The following is a 15,839-nucleotide window of genomic DNA, read 5'->3' as shown; positions in this document are numbered from 1 at the left end:
GAGAATTCGGAAAAGTCTGGAATTTACGAAATTGAATGTAAGGACTGTGATGCAAAATATTATGGACAGACAAAAAGATCTATCAAAGTAAGATATAAGGAATACATAGCACACTTAAAATATGGAAGACCTGAAAAATCATCAGTCGCTCATCATATTTTGCAACAAAGCCATTCCATAGACTTCAGTTCATTAAGATTAGTTAGACAAGTTAACAAAAACAGGCAACTAGATGCCTATGAGAGTGTAGAAATAAGAAAAACACAATAATATTATGAATAACGATGACGGACCTATACCAAAGAGCATACTATATAGCTTGTTAATATAAAATAAAATAATGTTGTTGGGTTTACTGACAATACATAAGGACACATTGCAGAAATAAATTTGGATAGGCATTATTGTGAAATTAATTTTCATATAGCTGAAATTTTTTTTAAATAAACATATAGGTACACATATATTTTTCTCAAAAAATAATTTTTAATTAATAAAACAACGATAAAAATAAAATAAAAACAACAATAAAAATCAATTGGCGCTCCGGGGCGACTTCATTGATTCCAGTGGCGCATTTGCTTTTTTAGCTGCAGGAAAACCCGGAAAAACCTGCAGCACCACATCATCATACATATATTGTAAAATAATAGATAAAGGCAAAATTGTAAAATTAATTTAGGTTGGTATACCTGTATGGTGAGTACGCCTGGATGGTTTACCTGTATGTGTTTGTTACCTTTATAGCATAAATAGGATTAGCTCGCACTAGTTCTTAGTTTTAATCTTCCTCTTTGAAGATGATCACTTGGTGATCGAAACACGTGTCGAGGTGTTAAAAATAACGATTTGGTGTTGGGAAAAAAACTCCAGTAATATTCATTACTACACCAAAGGTTCCAAACAGTGCCTCATAAGTAATTGTTTTCATTAAGCAGATTCCTTAGCTGCAAGTTCACTGCCCTACCGTCGATCATGTATGTAGATAGAAACATGCCCATCCTATAATAGTCTGGATTTATAAACTGGTGGGACCTTCTGAAGAGCTTGAAGGGGTATATGAGAAGATTGTCCTTGAACTCGTTTTCGGCGTCCTGGTCAATAGCGACTTCGTCGAAATTGTTGGCGGGTTCAGACATAGGCGGATGTTGGTGGTTCATCGTCGGGAAGATCACAGTGTGGAGATTCGGCTGTTTGTTGAATCACTGCAAAATTTTCCTGGGTTTGAACATTTTTCATCTTCTGCATTTGTCCTTTCATGATGTTGAAACTGTTAGTTAGGGAACTTCAAGTCTTCTTTCACAATTTTTTTAGAATTGAAGTCTGATTTACTCTCATTAACGTTTGAATAATTTTCAAAAAAAGAAGTTGGGGAGAAATCTGTTGAATCAGGAAACTTAGTTATATCAGACCAGTTTTGTGGTCTAAAGAAATTCAAGACTTTGAGAATGAGAAATAATGCCTAGAATTGATGTAGCATTTCCTCTCTGAATTGCAAAGCTGATTCGTTGTATTAGAAATGATCTTGCTCTAGAATCGCCTGTTACTATAATTAGTTTTCGACCAATATTTCCACTGTTTCATTTTTTCAGCATATTCAACGGCCTCACCAGATGTTTGCGAAGTTGAATTAAGTAAGAGCGAGCCAAGGTATTGACACAGATGAAGTCCCAAACCAAAGGTTTTCCATGTCTCCAAGGGATGAAAGACATTCCATCAGGACGTTTTCCATTATCTCGGCTAATTCCAAGAGGTTCAATCACAGAAGAGATATTGGCTGTTGACAATGCACGTTCAATTATGTCATTTACTGTATAATGTCGGGAGAAGCGACCTGCACTAAATTTACAACTGAGGTCATGAGTACCATTTTCATCAACAACGAAACCGCACCGACATTGGTGCTTAACATAAATCAAACATCCTAAACGAATACCTATTGAAATTCTGAAACTATCGTCGTCTAATAATGTTCCCAACGAAGCAACGGGAAGTGCGTTGAGCCGGCGCCAGATTCCTTAGTTGTTACAGCTTTGAGGCCAGATTGATCTGTAAGGGAGTCCTTAGCTGCAACCATGAGTTCTGTAGATAGCATCTGCAATAAAGGAATATCCCAAGATTTTTGAGAGGCCTTGTTATCAGGTATTGGAGCATTTGATTTTTCCATCCATATTTTTTCACCTTCCAAATAAACTGAATGATCAATATCAGAGAAGAAATTTGGTAAAATAGAATGAATCAGATGTTTTACATTATTGAAGGAGGAGAGAAAAGCTGGCAAAGCAAGTGAAGATAATTGTCGGATGCCAATACCACCCAGATTCATCGGAAGCGAAGCTTGGATCCATGATTCGTTTTTGAAGTTATTATTGGTTATTTGTTCCAAGATTTCTTGAAGTGCTGAATCGAATTGTGCTAATTTGTTTCGACATCGCCATGTAGGTATACTTCTTAGGGTATACATTAATTTAGGAATTGCTGAAGAGTGCTTCAGTAAAAAGTATCCAATGTGAGCAGGAAGGCTCTTGATATGTGAGGCCATCAAATTTAGGGAAGTTGTTTTTTGTCTTAAACATTCAGCCAAAGATTCTTCTGAAAGTGGTGCACCAAGTAAAGTCAATTCGTACCTATTAATTGTTCTTATTCCAGGAAGTGATCTGTTGAATTTTTCTATTATTGATGCATCTTGTGAATTAAACAATTCGCATTTTTCAAAATTCAATTTCAATCCAATTTCTTCAGAGGACGATAATATATTTTTGAACTGACTGAAAACTATATCCGGTTGACCACCTAAAGACCCATCATCCAAGTACCAAGAGTTGAAATCAGTTTGAATTCATTTCGTCAGACGATCAATGCATAAGCAGAAAAGTGCAGGACCCAGGGGATCTCCTTGTTGAACTCCTCTTTCCGACATGATGACATTGTCTCCAAAATTCAAAAAAGTTGGTTTTTGATAACACTGGCCGATGAAGTGAAAAAGATGAGGTGTCAAATTCATGATTCTTTCTGAAAATACTCGTCTGTGAATTACGTTGAATGCGTTTTGAAAATCTAGTTTCAGAAAAATGGTTGAAGATGAGTTCGGATGCTGCCTTATGAAACGGCGTGCTGCGTGAGCGACTTCACATCTTCCGGAAGTTCCAAATCCAAATTGTACGGGACAAATCAAGTCCCCGAATATATTTTCAATGGTGAAATAAGAAATTTTGGCTACCAAGCGTCGAAAAAATGTGCCATCGGCAATAGGTGTTATACCACCACATTTCTCCTTCAAAGCTTGTAATGAAGCACCATAAAGAATTGGAACTACTTCCGAATTAACTCTGCCAGCAAGTAAAAAATTACATAGTGATATCAAAGAGTTTTTCACATTTAGATCCGGAGCTTTTCGATAAAAGATCTTGGAACTGTGAAGGTCTTGGAGAATCCAGCCCACCAGATGATCCTGTGCGAAATGTTCTAACAGCACGTAAAACATCAATTTCAGTTACTCGAACCAGGATTTCATTTCCATTTCCTGGAATGTTGAGTTCTAGATAGGTATTCTCAGAGGGATGTTTTGATTTGAGTAACGTAAATGTTTCATTGTCAAAAGTAGTAATTGAGTCAGTCGAAGACAAAATTCGTACACCCGAAGTAATAACACCATCAGAAACTTTATTGATTATATATTCACTTTTATTTTGTTTTATTGGTGGTTTTACATTTCTGGGGAGAAACTTTGAAAGATTGTGGGCGTTTTTCATATTCCTCTTAATTATTGAAGTGATGGATTCTTTATGTGTTTTTTTGGCGAAACACAGTAACTTTTTCCAGATGTCCAGAGAATTTGCTTCAATACAATTGTCTATTGTGTTGGCTAAAGAATCAGCAACGAAGATCCTGGATGATTTAGGAATTCTCTTCAAAATGCTCACATTCTGTTTCAGGTATGCTAAATGAGCATTCAATTTTTTGGAAATAAGATTTTCATTAACGTTTGAAGATTCACTGGTATTTTGACAAAAAGGGGTTGAATGATGTTGTTTTCTCATGTGAATGTCAACACCACGCTTCGTTTGGAAAATCCGTTTACCAAAACTGCACTGCAAGTTTGAATTGGTTTCAGGACATACAATAATTACATTTCCATCTGAATGACAACTGTATTGACTTTCTTGACTTGTCATTTTTCATGTTGAGAAATGACAGATTTCAAAATTATATAATTCCACAGCAAATAAATGGGTTGCACGTGAAAAATTTGGCAAAATGATGTACTTTACAAAGACGAAGTTCTTGATGATAAATTTCAACAATATTTTCCTCAAATCAATATATAAAAATGAAATTTTTCATGAGCGTTGAAACTGACACTGACTAAAGCTGTTTTAGTTCATCTGATATGATTTTTTATACTTTCGTTGATCGGTATGTTGAAGTACATACATGTCGAATGTTAATAGTTTAGTGTTCACGCTTTTTGTCATTGAGATTCTGTCTGTGAGTTTCATTAAATATTTTTCTCATATAATATTTTAATTATTAGATTTACTTGACTATTACATTAGGACATATTGTAAAATTAATTTAAGACTAGTATATAAGGCAATATTGTGAAATTGCTTTTATATAGCTTATATTTCAATTAATAAATTTACCTGACAATTACAAAAATACACATTGTAAAATTAGTTTAAGACTAATAGATAAGGCAATAATGTGAAATTAATTCAAGATACTTATGACGCAGGTACCTAGAACAGGTATCTATAAATATAAATAAGGACACTTAAATAAGGACACTTTTGTTAATAGGATAAGTTTGATCTTCCTCTTGAGAATGATCACATGGTGATCGAAACACGTGTTGAGGTATTGAAATAACGGTTTGGTGTTGGGAAAAATAGAAATATTCATTAATACATTAAAGGTTCCAAACAGTGCATCACAAGTATATATTCATGAATTAGTTATATATTCTAGTTATATATCCATATATATATATATATATATATATATATATATATATATATATATATATATATATATATATATATATATATATATATATATATATATATATATATAAATCAAGAATAGATTAATTCGTGGACACAACGCTCAAAAAAACGGGGGGGCAAACCGCGGACACATGTTTCCGGCTATTGGCCTCATCAGCGCGGTGCAGCCGTGGTTCCAACCACAAATGTGCGGTTGGCTCCTGTTGTTGACTCCGTGCGTTTGTGTTGTTTCCTGATTTCGGCAAACAAGTGTTGCCCATCTTTACACTTGGCTGCACCGCGCTGATGAGGCCAATAGCCAGAAACACGTGTCCGCGGTTTGCCCCTCCTTTTTTTTGAGTGTTGTGTCCACGAATTATGCCATTCCTGATTTGTATCATACACACTCGATAGAATCCCTATCTGTATATATATATATATATATATATATATATATATATATATATATATATATATATATATATATATATATATAAATCAAAAATGGAACAATTAGCGGACACAACACTCCAATTGTGTCCACTAATTGTTCCATTTTTGATTTGTATATCATACACACTCGATAAAATCTCTCTCTTGAGATATTCAAAAACTTTCGATATACATTATTAGTTATTTTCAATTTTGGAATTTTAAAAAATGATTTAATTTTGGAGACATTATTCAATACGGCATAATATCGCCAAAAAGTGTTTCGACAATTCGGTAATGTCCGAAACGTTTTGGAGATACAGAATAAAATTCGATTTCTTTACATTTTTTAGAATTTTTCCCTGCTATGCATATACGCCAACGCTTGTACACACGAACCAAGTAATATACGAAACACATAATACAGGCACACAACATTCTATTCGAAAGTATTTTATTTCTCCGAGAAACATTTTCGCCAAAAGTGACTAAGTATTTCACTCAATTTGAAAAATACATTTCTGCTCAGTACTTAATGTTTCTGTATCATAAAATCAGTTACTTACCTCGTCTTCATCGGAATTCTCAGATTGTTCTAATAATTCCATAATAGCATTAATAAAACCCATATCAACTTTTACATGGAATTCTTGAACCAAAACTTTGAAATATTTGAACTGTCGAATCTGACTATTTTTCAGTAATAGTTGCACAATGCTCACCTCAACGAACGGTTTAATGCCTGAAATAGATTAATAACCATAACACATATAATAATCAGTTGTTGGAATACATTTGATTACCACTATTAGCAGTTATACTTCTTGATGGAGTTATAGGTGCCAATACCACAGGAAAAACACAGTCAAACATCTGATTATCAATTTGTAAACGATTTATTTTTGCATGCAGTTGCATCTGACTAGGACTGGTTTTTATTTGAACCCAAAATCCATTGAGAAATGATCTTCTAATTTTTCGTTTGTGCGGTTTATGCATAAGCTTGGATTTAAAGTCTACTTCCGTTTTTGTGTCAATAGCGATGCAACCCAATTCTGTTTCGGGCTCAATTTCGATCTTTCTAATATAATCTTGATAAGCCCTCTCCATCTGAATCGATTCTGTTGGAGGCAGATGTTTGAATCTTCTACTATTTAATTTGCTTGTTTCCCATATCACACCTGAAAATATCAGAAATATTTGTTTTTCTCAAACGAAAGTTATATAGGAATAATGTTTATGATCATTGTTCATATTTGAATTATTATGATTTTTTTCTAAATGAATTAACAAATGTTTAATAAAATCCAGCCACACAAGCTTGTTTCCAGGATACTCATTCAGGGAATATGACTACAACTATTGGTTGATTCAAAAGATCATTTATTTTATCAAGAGTTTTATCAAGTTTCGGTTATTTTTTTATTGAAGGAACAAGCTACGGTTTGTATCAAATCAAGAAGTGAATACTGTGTCCATCTTCGTCTGTCGTCGTTAGTCGTTTTCCTATCCTGTTTTTAGTGGTTGTTCATGAAAACACCAGTTGTCGATATAATTATCGATGTGAATACTTTTGTGAATCAAATCATACATTTTTGGGAAAGAAAGTTTTTGTTTTTCTACTACTCCAAAAACTTTCCCAAAAATTAATCACTCCTAAAAATATAACACTTTCAATTGAAATATAATGGATATGTGACGGAATGTACTGATATTTGTTGAAAATTCAAGATTAACGTATCCAAGTAACACTTTATCAAGAGTTTGTCACTAAACAGTTCAGGCATTTGGTTTGAACATGTGTTTCAGTTTTGTCAACTGCGAAGCGTTACAATGGAGTGTTACTGAAATACATATATAAGGAAGTGAAATATGATTTTGCGTGAATTTTCAGTTGATTAGATAACAACTTTTACGTTTATTTTTTGTTCGTTTATTTCTGTATACAAGATGGCACCTTTCGTTTTGAATACAAAAGCATTAGGTAATTTAAAAAAATTGAGAACTTTGTTTCTTACTACTATTGGTGGCACAAAATAAAGTATCAAAATATTTGTGAGAATTATAAAGACTGATCCTTTCACTTTATATAAAAACTAACTAGTTAATAATGGGATAAAACCCGAAACCGGTCATAGTGGAAATTAGACATTCATTTCATCAAAGTGATCATGAAAAATGAAAAGAACCCACGATTCTTCTTATCCAAACAAATTTATTTACATATATCATTTACAGGGGTGTGGGTAGGAGCTAAAATTGAGCTTGGATGTTTCTGTACCAATGAGACAGTTCTATTGGGTTTCTTAATAAACAAAAAATGAACATATTTGAATTTGAAAATCTTCTCTCAAAAACTGAAGCCTTTTTTAACATTAAGGGGTAGCAAGGGTAGCAAGGGGCTGTCCTCAGGGGGGGTTCCATCCCCTGCTGTTATGGAACCTTGTAATGGACGAGCTATTATGTCTCTTGGACCACAATGGGTATAAAGCACTGGGCTATGCAGACAACTTAGTCATCTTAGTCCAGGGTAAATACAATAATGTAGTGAAGGAATGCATGCAGCAGGCCCTGAATATTATAACACACACCGACCGAAGAAAAAGAGTTTAACATAAACCCATCCAAATCGATCATAGTAGCATTCACCAAGAGGACTAAAACGGAGGGTCTCGGACCTCTAAAACTTTGAGGTGAAGTGTCGGGGGAATAAATATATGGGAGTAATCCTAGATTCCAAACTGACCTGGAACCAACACTTGGACAGGATGAAGAGGAAAGCGGAGGTAGCACTGATGCTCGCCAGATGCACCTATGGAAAAACATGGGGGGCTTAAACCAGACATGGTATATTAGCTATACACGATGGTGGTTAAACCCATGATAACATACGCATCTCTGGTCTGGTGGCCAAAGATGAAGCAGGCGACCGCCATCAACAAACTAGGCGAGGTGCAAAGACTTGAACCTACCTACCTCCTTTACACCTTGTGGTAATGGGGGAGGCCAGGATAGGCCAATTCAGACTAGAAAACTCACCGAACTGTAAAAGATCAGACCCAACAGAAATTTCGGAACAATTGGAGCAGCACATATTGAATATGTGCACGGACCACATGACTCCGAAGTACACCTTTAACACAAATTTCACGGCCAAAATCATAAGCTGTGAAGAGTGGAAGACCATTAGTCATCTCGAAAACATGTTTGGAAAAAACACCTGGTATACAGATGGATCGAAGACCAACATGGAACGGAAGCTGGAATATACCGAGCGGATAGAAATTTAAACTACAACTATCCGCTAGGACTATACACATCCGTCTTTCAGGCGGAAGTGTATGCTATGTTACAGTTTGCAAGGCTTATTAAATTGAGACCTCAAAGAAATGAGCGGATCAATATTTTTACAGACAGCAAGAGCGCACTAGGGGCTCTGACAAACCCGAAGGTGACATCAAAACTGGTCTGGGAATGCCATAAAGAACTGAATGAACTTGCAAACAGGAACAAATTAACTTTGTACTGGGTGCCAGGGCATTCAGGAATCACAGGTAATGATGAAGCTGATGAATGCGCTAGACGCGGATCATCAACTTCATATATAGGTCCTGAACCCGCTCTGGGTGATAAGAAACCAATGATTTTGGACCAATAAGAAGCACACAGAGTACTGGACAAAAGTACCTGGCAACAAATACAGTAGATCCTTCATTAGGGAACCGTCCGAGAAAAGAACCGAAGAACTACTTTAATATAGTAGGGATCGGCTCAGAATAATTACAGGGTTACTAACCGGTCATTGTCCGCTCAGAGGGCACCCGAATAAAATGGGGCTGTACAACGGAGACCTCAGCTGCAGATTATGCGAATGTGAGGCACTGAATCACAAGAGCCACGCAATATATTGTCGCAACTCAGTTCTCGCTTGGCTATTAACGAGAGGATTTTTATTTGCTGTTTCACCCATTCATTCATTCATCCCAAATAATGAAAGAACTCATTTAAAACTTAATTAAATATTTATTGTAGCAGAAACGGAAAATATATTTTAGATTAACTCATACTCAAATGTTAATAAAAAAATACAATAAAACAATCAAAAACTTACATTATACTGCCGCCCAGCAGGTTCGAAGAGAAGGAGATGTGCTGCATTGCTGATGATTAATCGATACTCAAATGAATACTGAATACTGTCTGTTAATGATCTTGACCTCCCTCAATATTTATAAAGAATTATACGCTGACATTGCGACTTTGATCCGGTCACTGTACTGAGGTAAAATGCACAGCATCCAATCTGTGACAAGTTTGCGTATTTGGAGATTGTTTTATATTCTATATCTTGTGATCGGATCAATTTCGATGTCTATGAACTTGAAATATTAAAAGATGGCATTCTGAATACTGAGTGTTCTTGTGTTAAAATATTGAAGTGAGGTTGGAATATCTTTCAATTCATGTATTTACTTTAATGAATCTGAATTATTTCATGATTATTTTCTATATTTGACAATATGGACGTAAGAAATTACGTCCAGAAGAATATGACGAACATCCAACACGGAACCTGTACAAACTAGTACAGGGAACGAGACTGATGGAATGGGTGTCATGAGAAGATTGGAGAATAAACGCAATAAGCCCAAGAGGCTGCAGTGTTTTCTGGAGACTTGGACTAAATGGACAAGTCAGAGAGCTCCCAAGGTACCAAAAAAAAAATTAAGCAACATTTGGATGAATGCTTGAGGAAAAGACTACCCAGATAGCACGAATATTCTCAGAATATTCTCACAAGCTGTTAAATCGTCACATTGTAAAATATTCCTCGTAATATTCATAGAACATTCTCAAAACTACTCTGAACGTTTATAGAATGTTCCTCATGAACATTCTGAGAATATATTCATATTACATTCTCAGAACATACCAAGGTAATTTTCTGAGAACTTTTTCATAAAAACATTCTCAATATATTACCAAGCAAAAAATGGAAAGTTCATAAGCATAAGTTTTCCCTGTAGGTTTATGCTATCAGAATATTTTTGGTTGTGCTTATATTTCAAAGAAAAATTAAACTCGCTCGTTTCACGCTATTTCATTAATAACGACTAGAACGACTTTAGGGTCCGTTTTTCAATAAATGTATCAAAAGAACCGGTTCTATATCCTTGTCACAATCAAACGTTCGTCACGCGCACCGTCTCACTTCCTAGAACTTTCTCGCTGACAACTCATTTCTCTTTGTTTGGAAAATCGTACCTTAACCTAAAACATTTATTTGGTGTTTTGAATTTTGTTCTTGTTGGTTTATCGCCTTTGTCAACTCTGTTTTTCTGTGATTATTTTTGAACTCTTATTTTCTGAATAATTCGATATGTATTGAAATTATTTTGTGTGAATTAGTTGTACAAAAATATAAATATTATTCTGTCTGTCTGTTTAAAATCTGTTTTTCCGTTAACCAGCTGTCGCACCCCTACGAACGACAACCCTCAGAAGTCGAAACTTGTGCGAGCCAAGGATTAACGAGGTCTTACCTTTTAACGTGTGATTCCTAACACGGGTTGTCGGTAGCAAGTGAAGATCGATCGTTCAGACTAGGGCTTGAACCACCGACCAGCACGGCAGTTAATTCGAGTGAGTGAACAAAGCACCCATACCGAACCGCTTGGCTACCGACTGACTGGTGAGTTATTTTAATTAGTACATTTATATACAGAAAGTTGTTTTCTTTGAAATATAGGTTAGTTTATTCAGGTGTTCTTTTGAGCTTTTTGTTGTGTTTAGGCTCCAAATTTTGATTATTATTATTGTTATAGGTATAATTCTCAACTTTTGAATTGCATGGGTTCTTTGGGGAAGTGCCATGCTATATATTGATGAATAAACATACTCATCATGTCGAGGAAATTCTCTTCCAATTTTTACAAAAAGGTGAAAACTCAAACGGATATGAGCTTATTTTCTGCCTTCACTTCTCTTGCATCATATCTTTGTTTTATTCTAGGAGATTTGCCTGCAGCTAGAATGGAAGCTATTAATGCAGAAACCACATCGGATCTCTATTCTCAGAATGAACAGCATTATGGTGTTGGGCATAGAAAGCTCATTAAAAATACAAAGTATCACTTATCGGACAGTCAAGATAAAAGGACACTTCTTCGTCAGAAGAATATGACTCTGTAGAATAAGAAATGCCACTTTATAGGCAATATGGTAAGAAATACAAGTTCTTTCATTTTAACATTGATCACTGAATATTGGTGATTAAAAAATTATGATTCCTTTGTTCACCATCATGATTGGGAAATGTATTATAGAAGTACAAATTCTGAACTCGAATTTGTACAAACCAACTTGATTCGTGAACAAATCCTGTTATGTTTAAGTTTTGTTCAACTGATCAGTTATGAAATGGAAGTGGCTAATTCATCTTAGTGAATAATTTTGTCACAGGTATTTTTTTCAGATTCTCACAATTACAGTGAGGAACAGCAGCCATTGTTACCAGGTAACTGTTATTAAACCAGTTCACCAGAACGAAAAATCAATTTTTACTGGCATTCAACACTCATGAGCATTTTTAGTTTTTTGCTCCTTATCTTTGTCAAAACGCAAACTATTCATACATGGTTTCGAAAACATAAATAACTAGTTTTTATTCTAATCATGGTACATTTTCTTCCAGCTCAATCCAGTTCCAGTAATGAAAACTCCAAAATGGCATCTGAAAACAGCTTCACCAGAAATAGTGGTGAAGATAAATTTTACTAATTTTAATAAGCAGGATTTCGATAGACAGTATCGGAAATATATTTTTATTCTTAGTAAGATATTATAAAAAAATGCATGTGCATGTTCAGTCTATGAATACTTTTGACTTTTGATTGTTCTGTTCTGTTCTGTTTTGTGGTTTAATCACTTGAAATACTTAATCACTTGAGTACTTTATACTCTTATACAGTGTCACCGATAAAGTCCGCATCAAATGGGAAACTTTTTTATTTATCGTTTTATGTGAAATTTGATTTTGGCAGTAGATTTTGCTTAAGAAATGATGTCAAATGGCGTCTACAAAATAGGTCACGTGATTTCCTTAACCTGTCAAAATTGACATTTAAAAAAAGAAACATCGAAAAATTACATTATTCTTCAAAATATCCAAAAATATCAATGGTTTGAAAACATTTTCTTTTGTAATTTTATACCCACACACCAAGTTTCAAACCCATAATAAGTATTTTATATTTTCACTATTTTTCCGGACTCCTGCTTTTTCTACTTATCAAAATTTAAGCACACCTGTACTAAATCATTTATTTTAACTAAACTCGTCACCGAATTTCTTTTTTTGTAATATAATAATATTTTAAGAGCCTCTTTGATGTTAAAAACAAATTTTGAAAAATAAAAGTTGTCAAACTTGATGCAAAGTTCATCTAGTTTCAACGGGGCTTTCAAAACTATACAGTACTTGAGTTTTTTAATGAGCAAATGGCCTCACAATATGAATTAGAACAAAACGGAACATTAGGAAACATCATTTCGTGATTCTTGAAGCCCATTCAATAAAAGAAAAAAACTCATAGTATTTACATTTACCTACTCCGCTAACAACACTAATTTAAAAAAACTGGGTAGGCTGTGAAAAAATATGAAACTACATAATGTGTTTTAGAAAACGTCACTGTCACTGAATAAATTAATGCCCGTTAGTTCAATGTAATGTATGAAAATTAAAATAATATGTTATCTTTACAAGAAAAAATTGAAATTGTGCTAATTTGTGGTGAAAACACATTGCATCGACAAGTGGCTGATATTTTCAACGCAAGACATCCTGGTAGACATGTACAGCAATCCACTGTAAGTAGGATTTTAAAAAAATTTAAACTGACTGGTTCAGTTGAAAATACTTTTAAAAAACGTCATAATCCATCACGCAATAATGATGAGGTTCAGTTGGCTGTCTGCCTGGATGTTATCGAACAGGGAAAATCAAGTATTACCAATATTGTAGATAGAACTGGCGTTAAAAGAGAAAGCGTAAGAGCAATTTTACATAAAAATAAATTCAAACCCTACAAACCCAAATTTATAAATACCTTAAAGGAAAGAGATTTCGATGTTCGACTAGATTTCTCTTTCTGGTACCAAGGAGAAGTAGAATTAAACAGAAAATGTCCTTACAAAATCCTATGGACCGACAAAGCTACCTTCACATCGAACGTCGTAGTCAGTTCCCAGAATTGTAGGTTCCTGTCCTCATTTTGTGATAGACTGTCGGGACCAATATTCATTTAAAACAAATGTGTGGTGCGGTGTTTTAAATAATCAGGTAATGGGACCATTCTTTTTTAGACACAATTTAACTTCTCAGGATTATTTGCAATTTCTAAATACTGAGATCAGTGGTATAGTGGACAATATGCCGGTTGAAATAAGACACAGTCTGTGGTATCAATGTGACGGGGCTCCTATTCATAGTTCAAGCCAAAGAAAAACAATTAGAAATGTTTAGGGGCAAAGTTATTGGGCGAAATATGGAGCAAATATGGCCGCCTAGGTCGCCAGATTTAACCCCACTAGATTTTTTCTTGTGGGGTTACTTAAAACAAATCGTTTATAAACAAAGACCTTTTCGTGACGTGAATCACCTAGAAACTGTTATTAGAAACTCTATTTTAAACATAAACCCTGTGAGTATCAGCAACTCAATAAAAGATGTATCAAGAAGGACAATTATCTGCATAGAACGCGATGGAAGACATACAGAAATGTAGTGTATTTAATGTCATGAGTCTTTTTTTCGTGTTTTTTTGCTATTAGGTATAGGTACATGTTTATTTTCAGTTCCTTTTAATTAAGATTGAATTCCACTGTATTTTTTGTTAAAAAAACAATAAACACTTTAAGATATTGTTTCCTAATGTTTCGTTTTGTTCTAATTCATATTGTGAGGCCATTTGCTCATTAAAAAACTCAAGTACTGTATAGTTTGGAAAGCCCCGTTGAAACTAGATGAACTTTGCATCAAGTTTGACAACTTTTATTTTTCAAAATTTGTTTTTAACATCAAAGAGGCTCTTAAAATATTATTATATTCCAAAAAAAGAAATTCGGTGACGAGTTTAGTTAAAATGAATGATTTAGTACAGGTGTGCTTAAATTTTGATAAGTAGAAAAAGCAGGAATGCGGAAAAATAGTGAAAATATAAAATACTTATTATGGGTTTGAAACTTGGTGTGTGGGTATAAAATTACAAAAGAAAATGTTTTTATCCCTTGATATTTTTGGATATTTTGAAGAATAATGTCATTTTTTGATGTTTCTTTTTTTAAATGTCAATTTTGACAGGTTAAGGAAATCACGTGACCTATTTTGTAGACGCCATTTGACATCATTTCTTAAGCAAAATCTATAGTGTTGATTGAAATTCACATTCTCTGACTCTTCTTATATTTATTTGAATATATATATGTATATATATATATATATATATATATATATATATATATATATATATATATATATATATATATATAAACAATTCCTTGGAGTTATTTGGGATAGCAGCGAAGCACAAGTGAACTCTTATAACATTATATTTCCAATATTTCGACAATGGTTATTGTCATCATCAGGGAGCTAAGATGATAGATTTTGAATTAATACAGAACTCAAGTAATAGACGAATACTAACAATGTTAGTGAGATTGGTCGCAATTGAGTTGAGTTAAAATTAAAATATGAACGTTGTGATCATGATAAAAACAAGTAACAACTGTAAAATTACAAGACATATGAATTAAGTGAAAGCTACAATATTTATACGTTAAATGAGGAGTAATCATGAAAATCTTTTTTTTTTATTTGAGAATGAACGTGGTGATCTTAGGTTAGAAACACAACTCTTGTCAATTTATTAAAATTTTGAAGAAGAAGTAGACTTGGCATTTGCCGCTGGTGCAATTAATCAAAGAGTTACAGTTGCTTCCAGAAGAAAGAGTTTTGTTGTATAATTTTTGTTAATAGGTTGATAAATGAATTTAAGTAATGTCAAATGAGTTGTCTTTGAAGGAATTCCAATTTTTGTCTATAAAAAGTAAATAGGAATATATTTCACTTAAATGTTGTAAGTCTGTTTTTTTATTCAGACAATTTCGTGATTGCGAAATGTAAGTCATTTCAAGGAATAATCTTTTAGAAACATTCCTCTCTTTAGTTTAAATTTTTACTGAGTTAAAATCCATTACATGTCCATTATTATAAACATGTTCACTAAGGGCACACCTTTCTGGATGAAGTCTACAATCACTTTTGTGTGCAGATATTCTGTCTTTTAATAATCTGGCAGTCTGACCAATGTATTCAGCACTGCAACTTATACAAGGGATACTATAAACCACTTG

General features: G+C 33.9%; 1 protein-coding gene across 1 annotated transcript in view; it reads right to left on the bottom strand.

Annotated features, from left to right (window-relative positions):
• LOC111511015 (intermembrane lipid transfer protein Vps13) overlaps window positions 1-15,839 on the bottom strand; it is a 1,108,316-nt gene that overhangs the window by 109,683 nt on the left and 982,794 nt on the right. Inside the window, 2 exon segments of the mRNA XM_074170346.1 lie at window positions 5,987-6,162; window positions 6,224-6,601. Of these exon segments, the coding sequence (XP_074026447.1) occupies window positions 5,987-6,162; window positions 6,224-6,601 (554 nt within the window).

This window comes from Leptinotarsa decemlineata, unplaced genomic scaffold (assembly GCF_025532065.1).
Source record: "Leptinotarsa decemlineata unplaced genomic scaffold, Ldec_3_MD MMD2_P_RNA_scaffold_8, whole genome shotgun sequence".
Lineage (NCBI taxonomy): Eukaryota > Metazoa > Arthropoda > Insecta > Coleoptera > Chrysomelidae > Leptinotarsa > Leptinotarsa decemlineata.
Note: the sequence above shows the minus strand (reverse complement) of the source record. Positions and strands in the feature narration are given on the sequence as shown.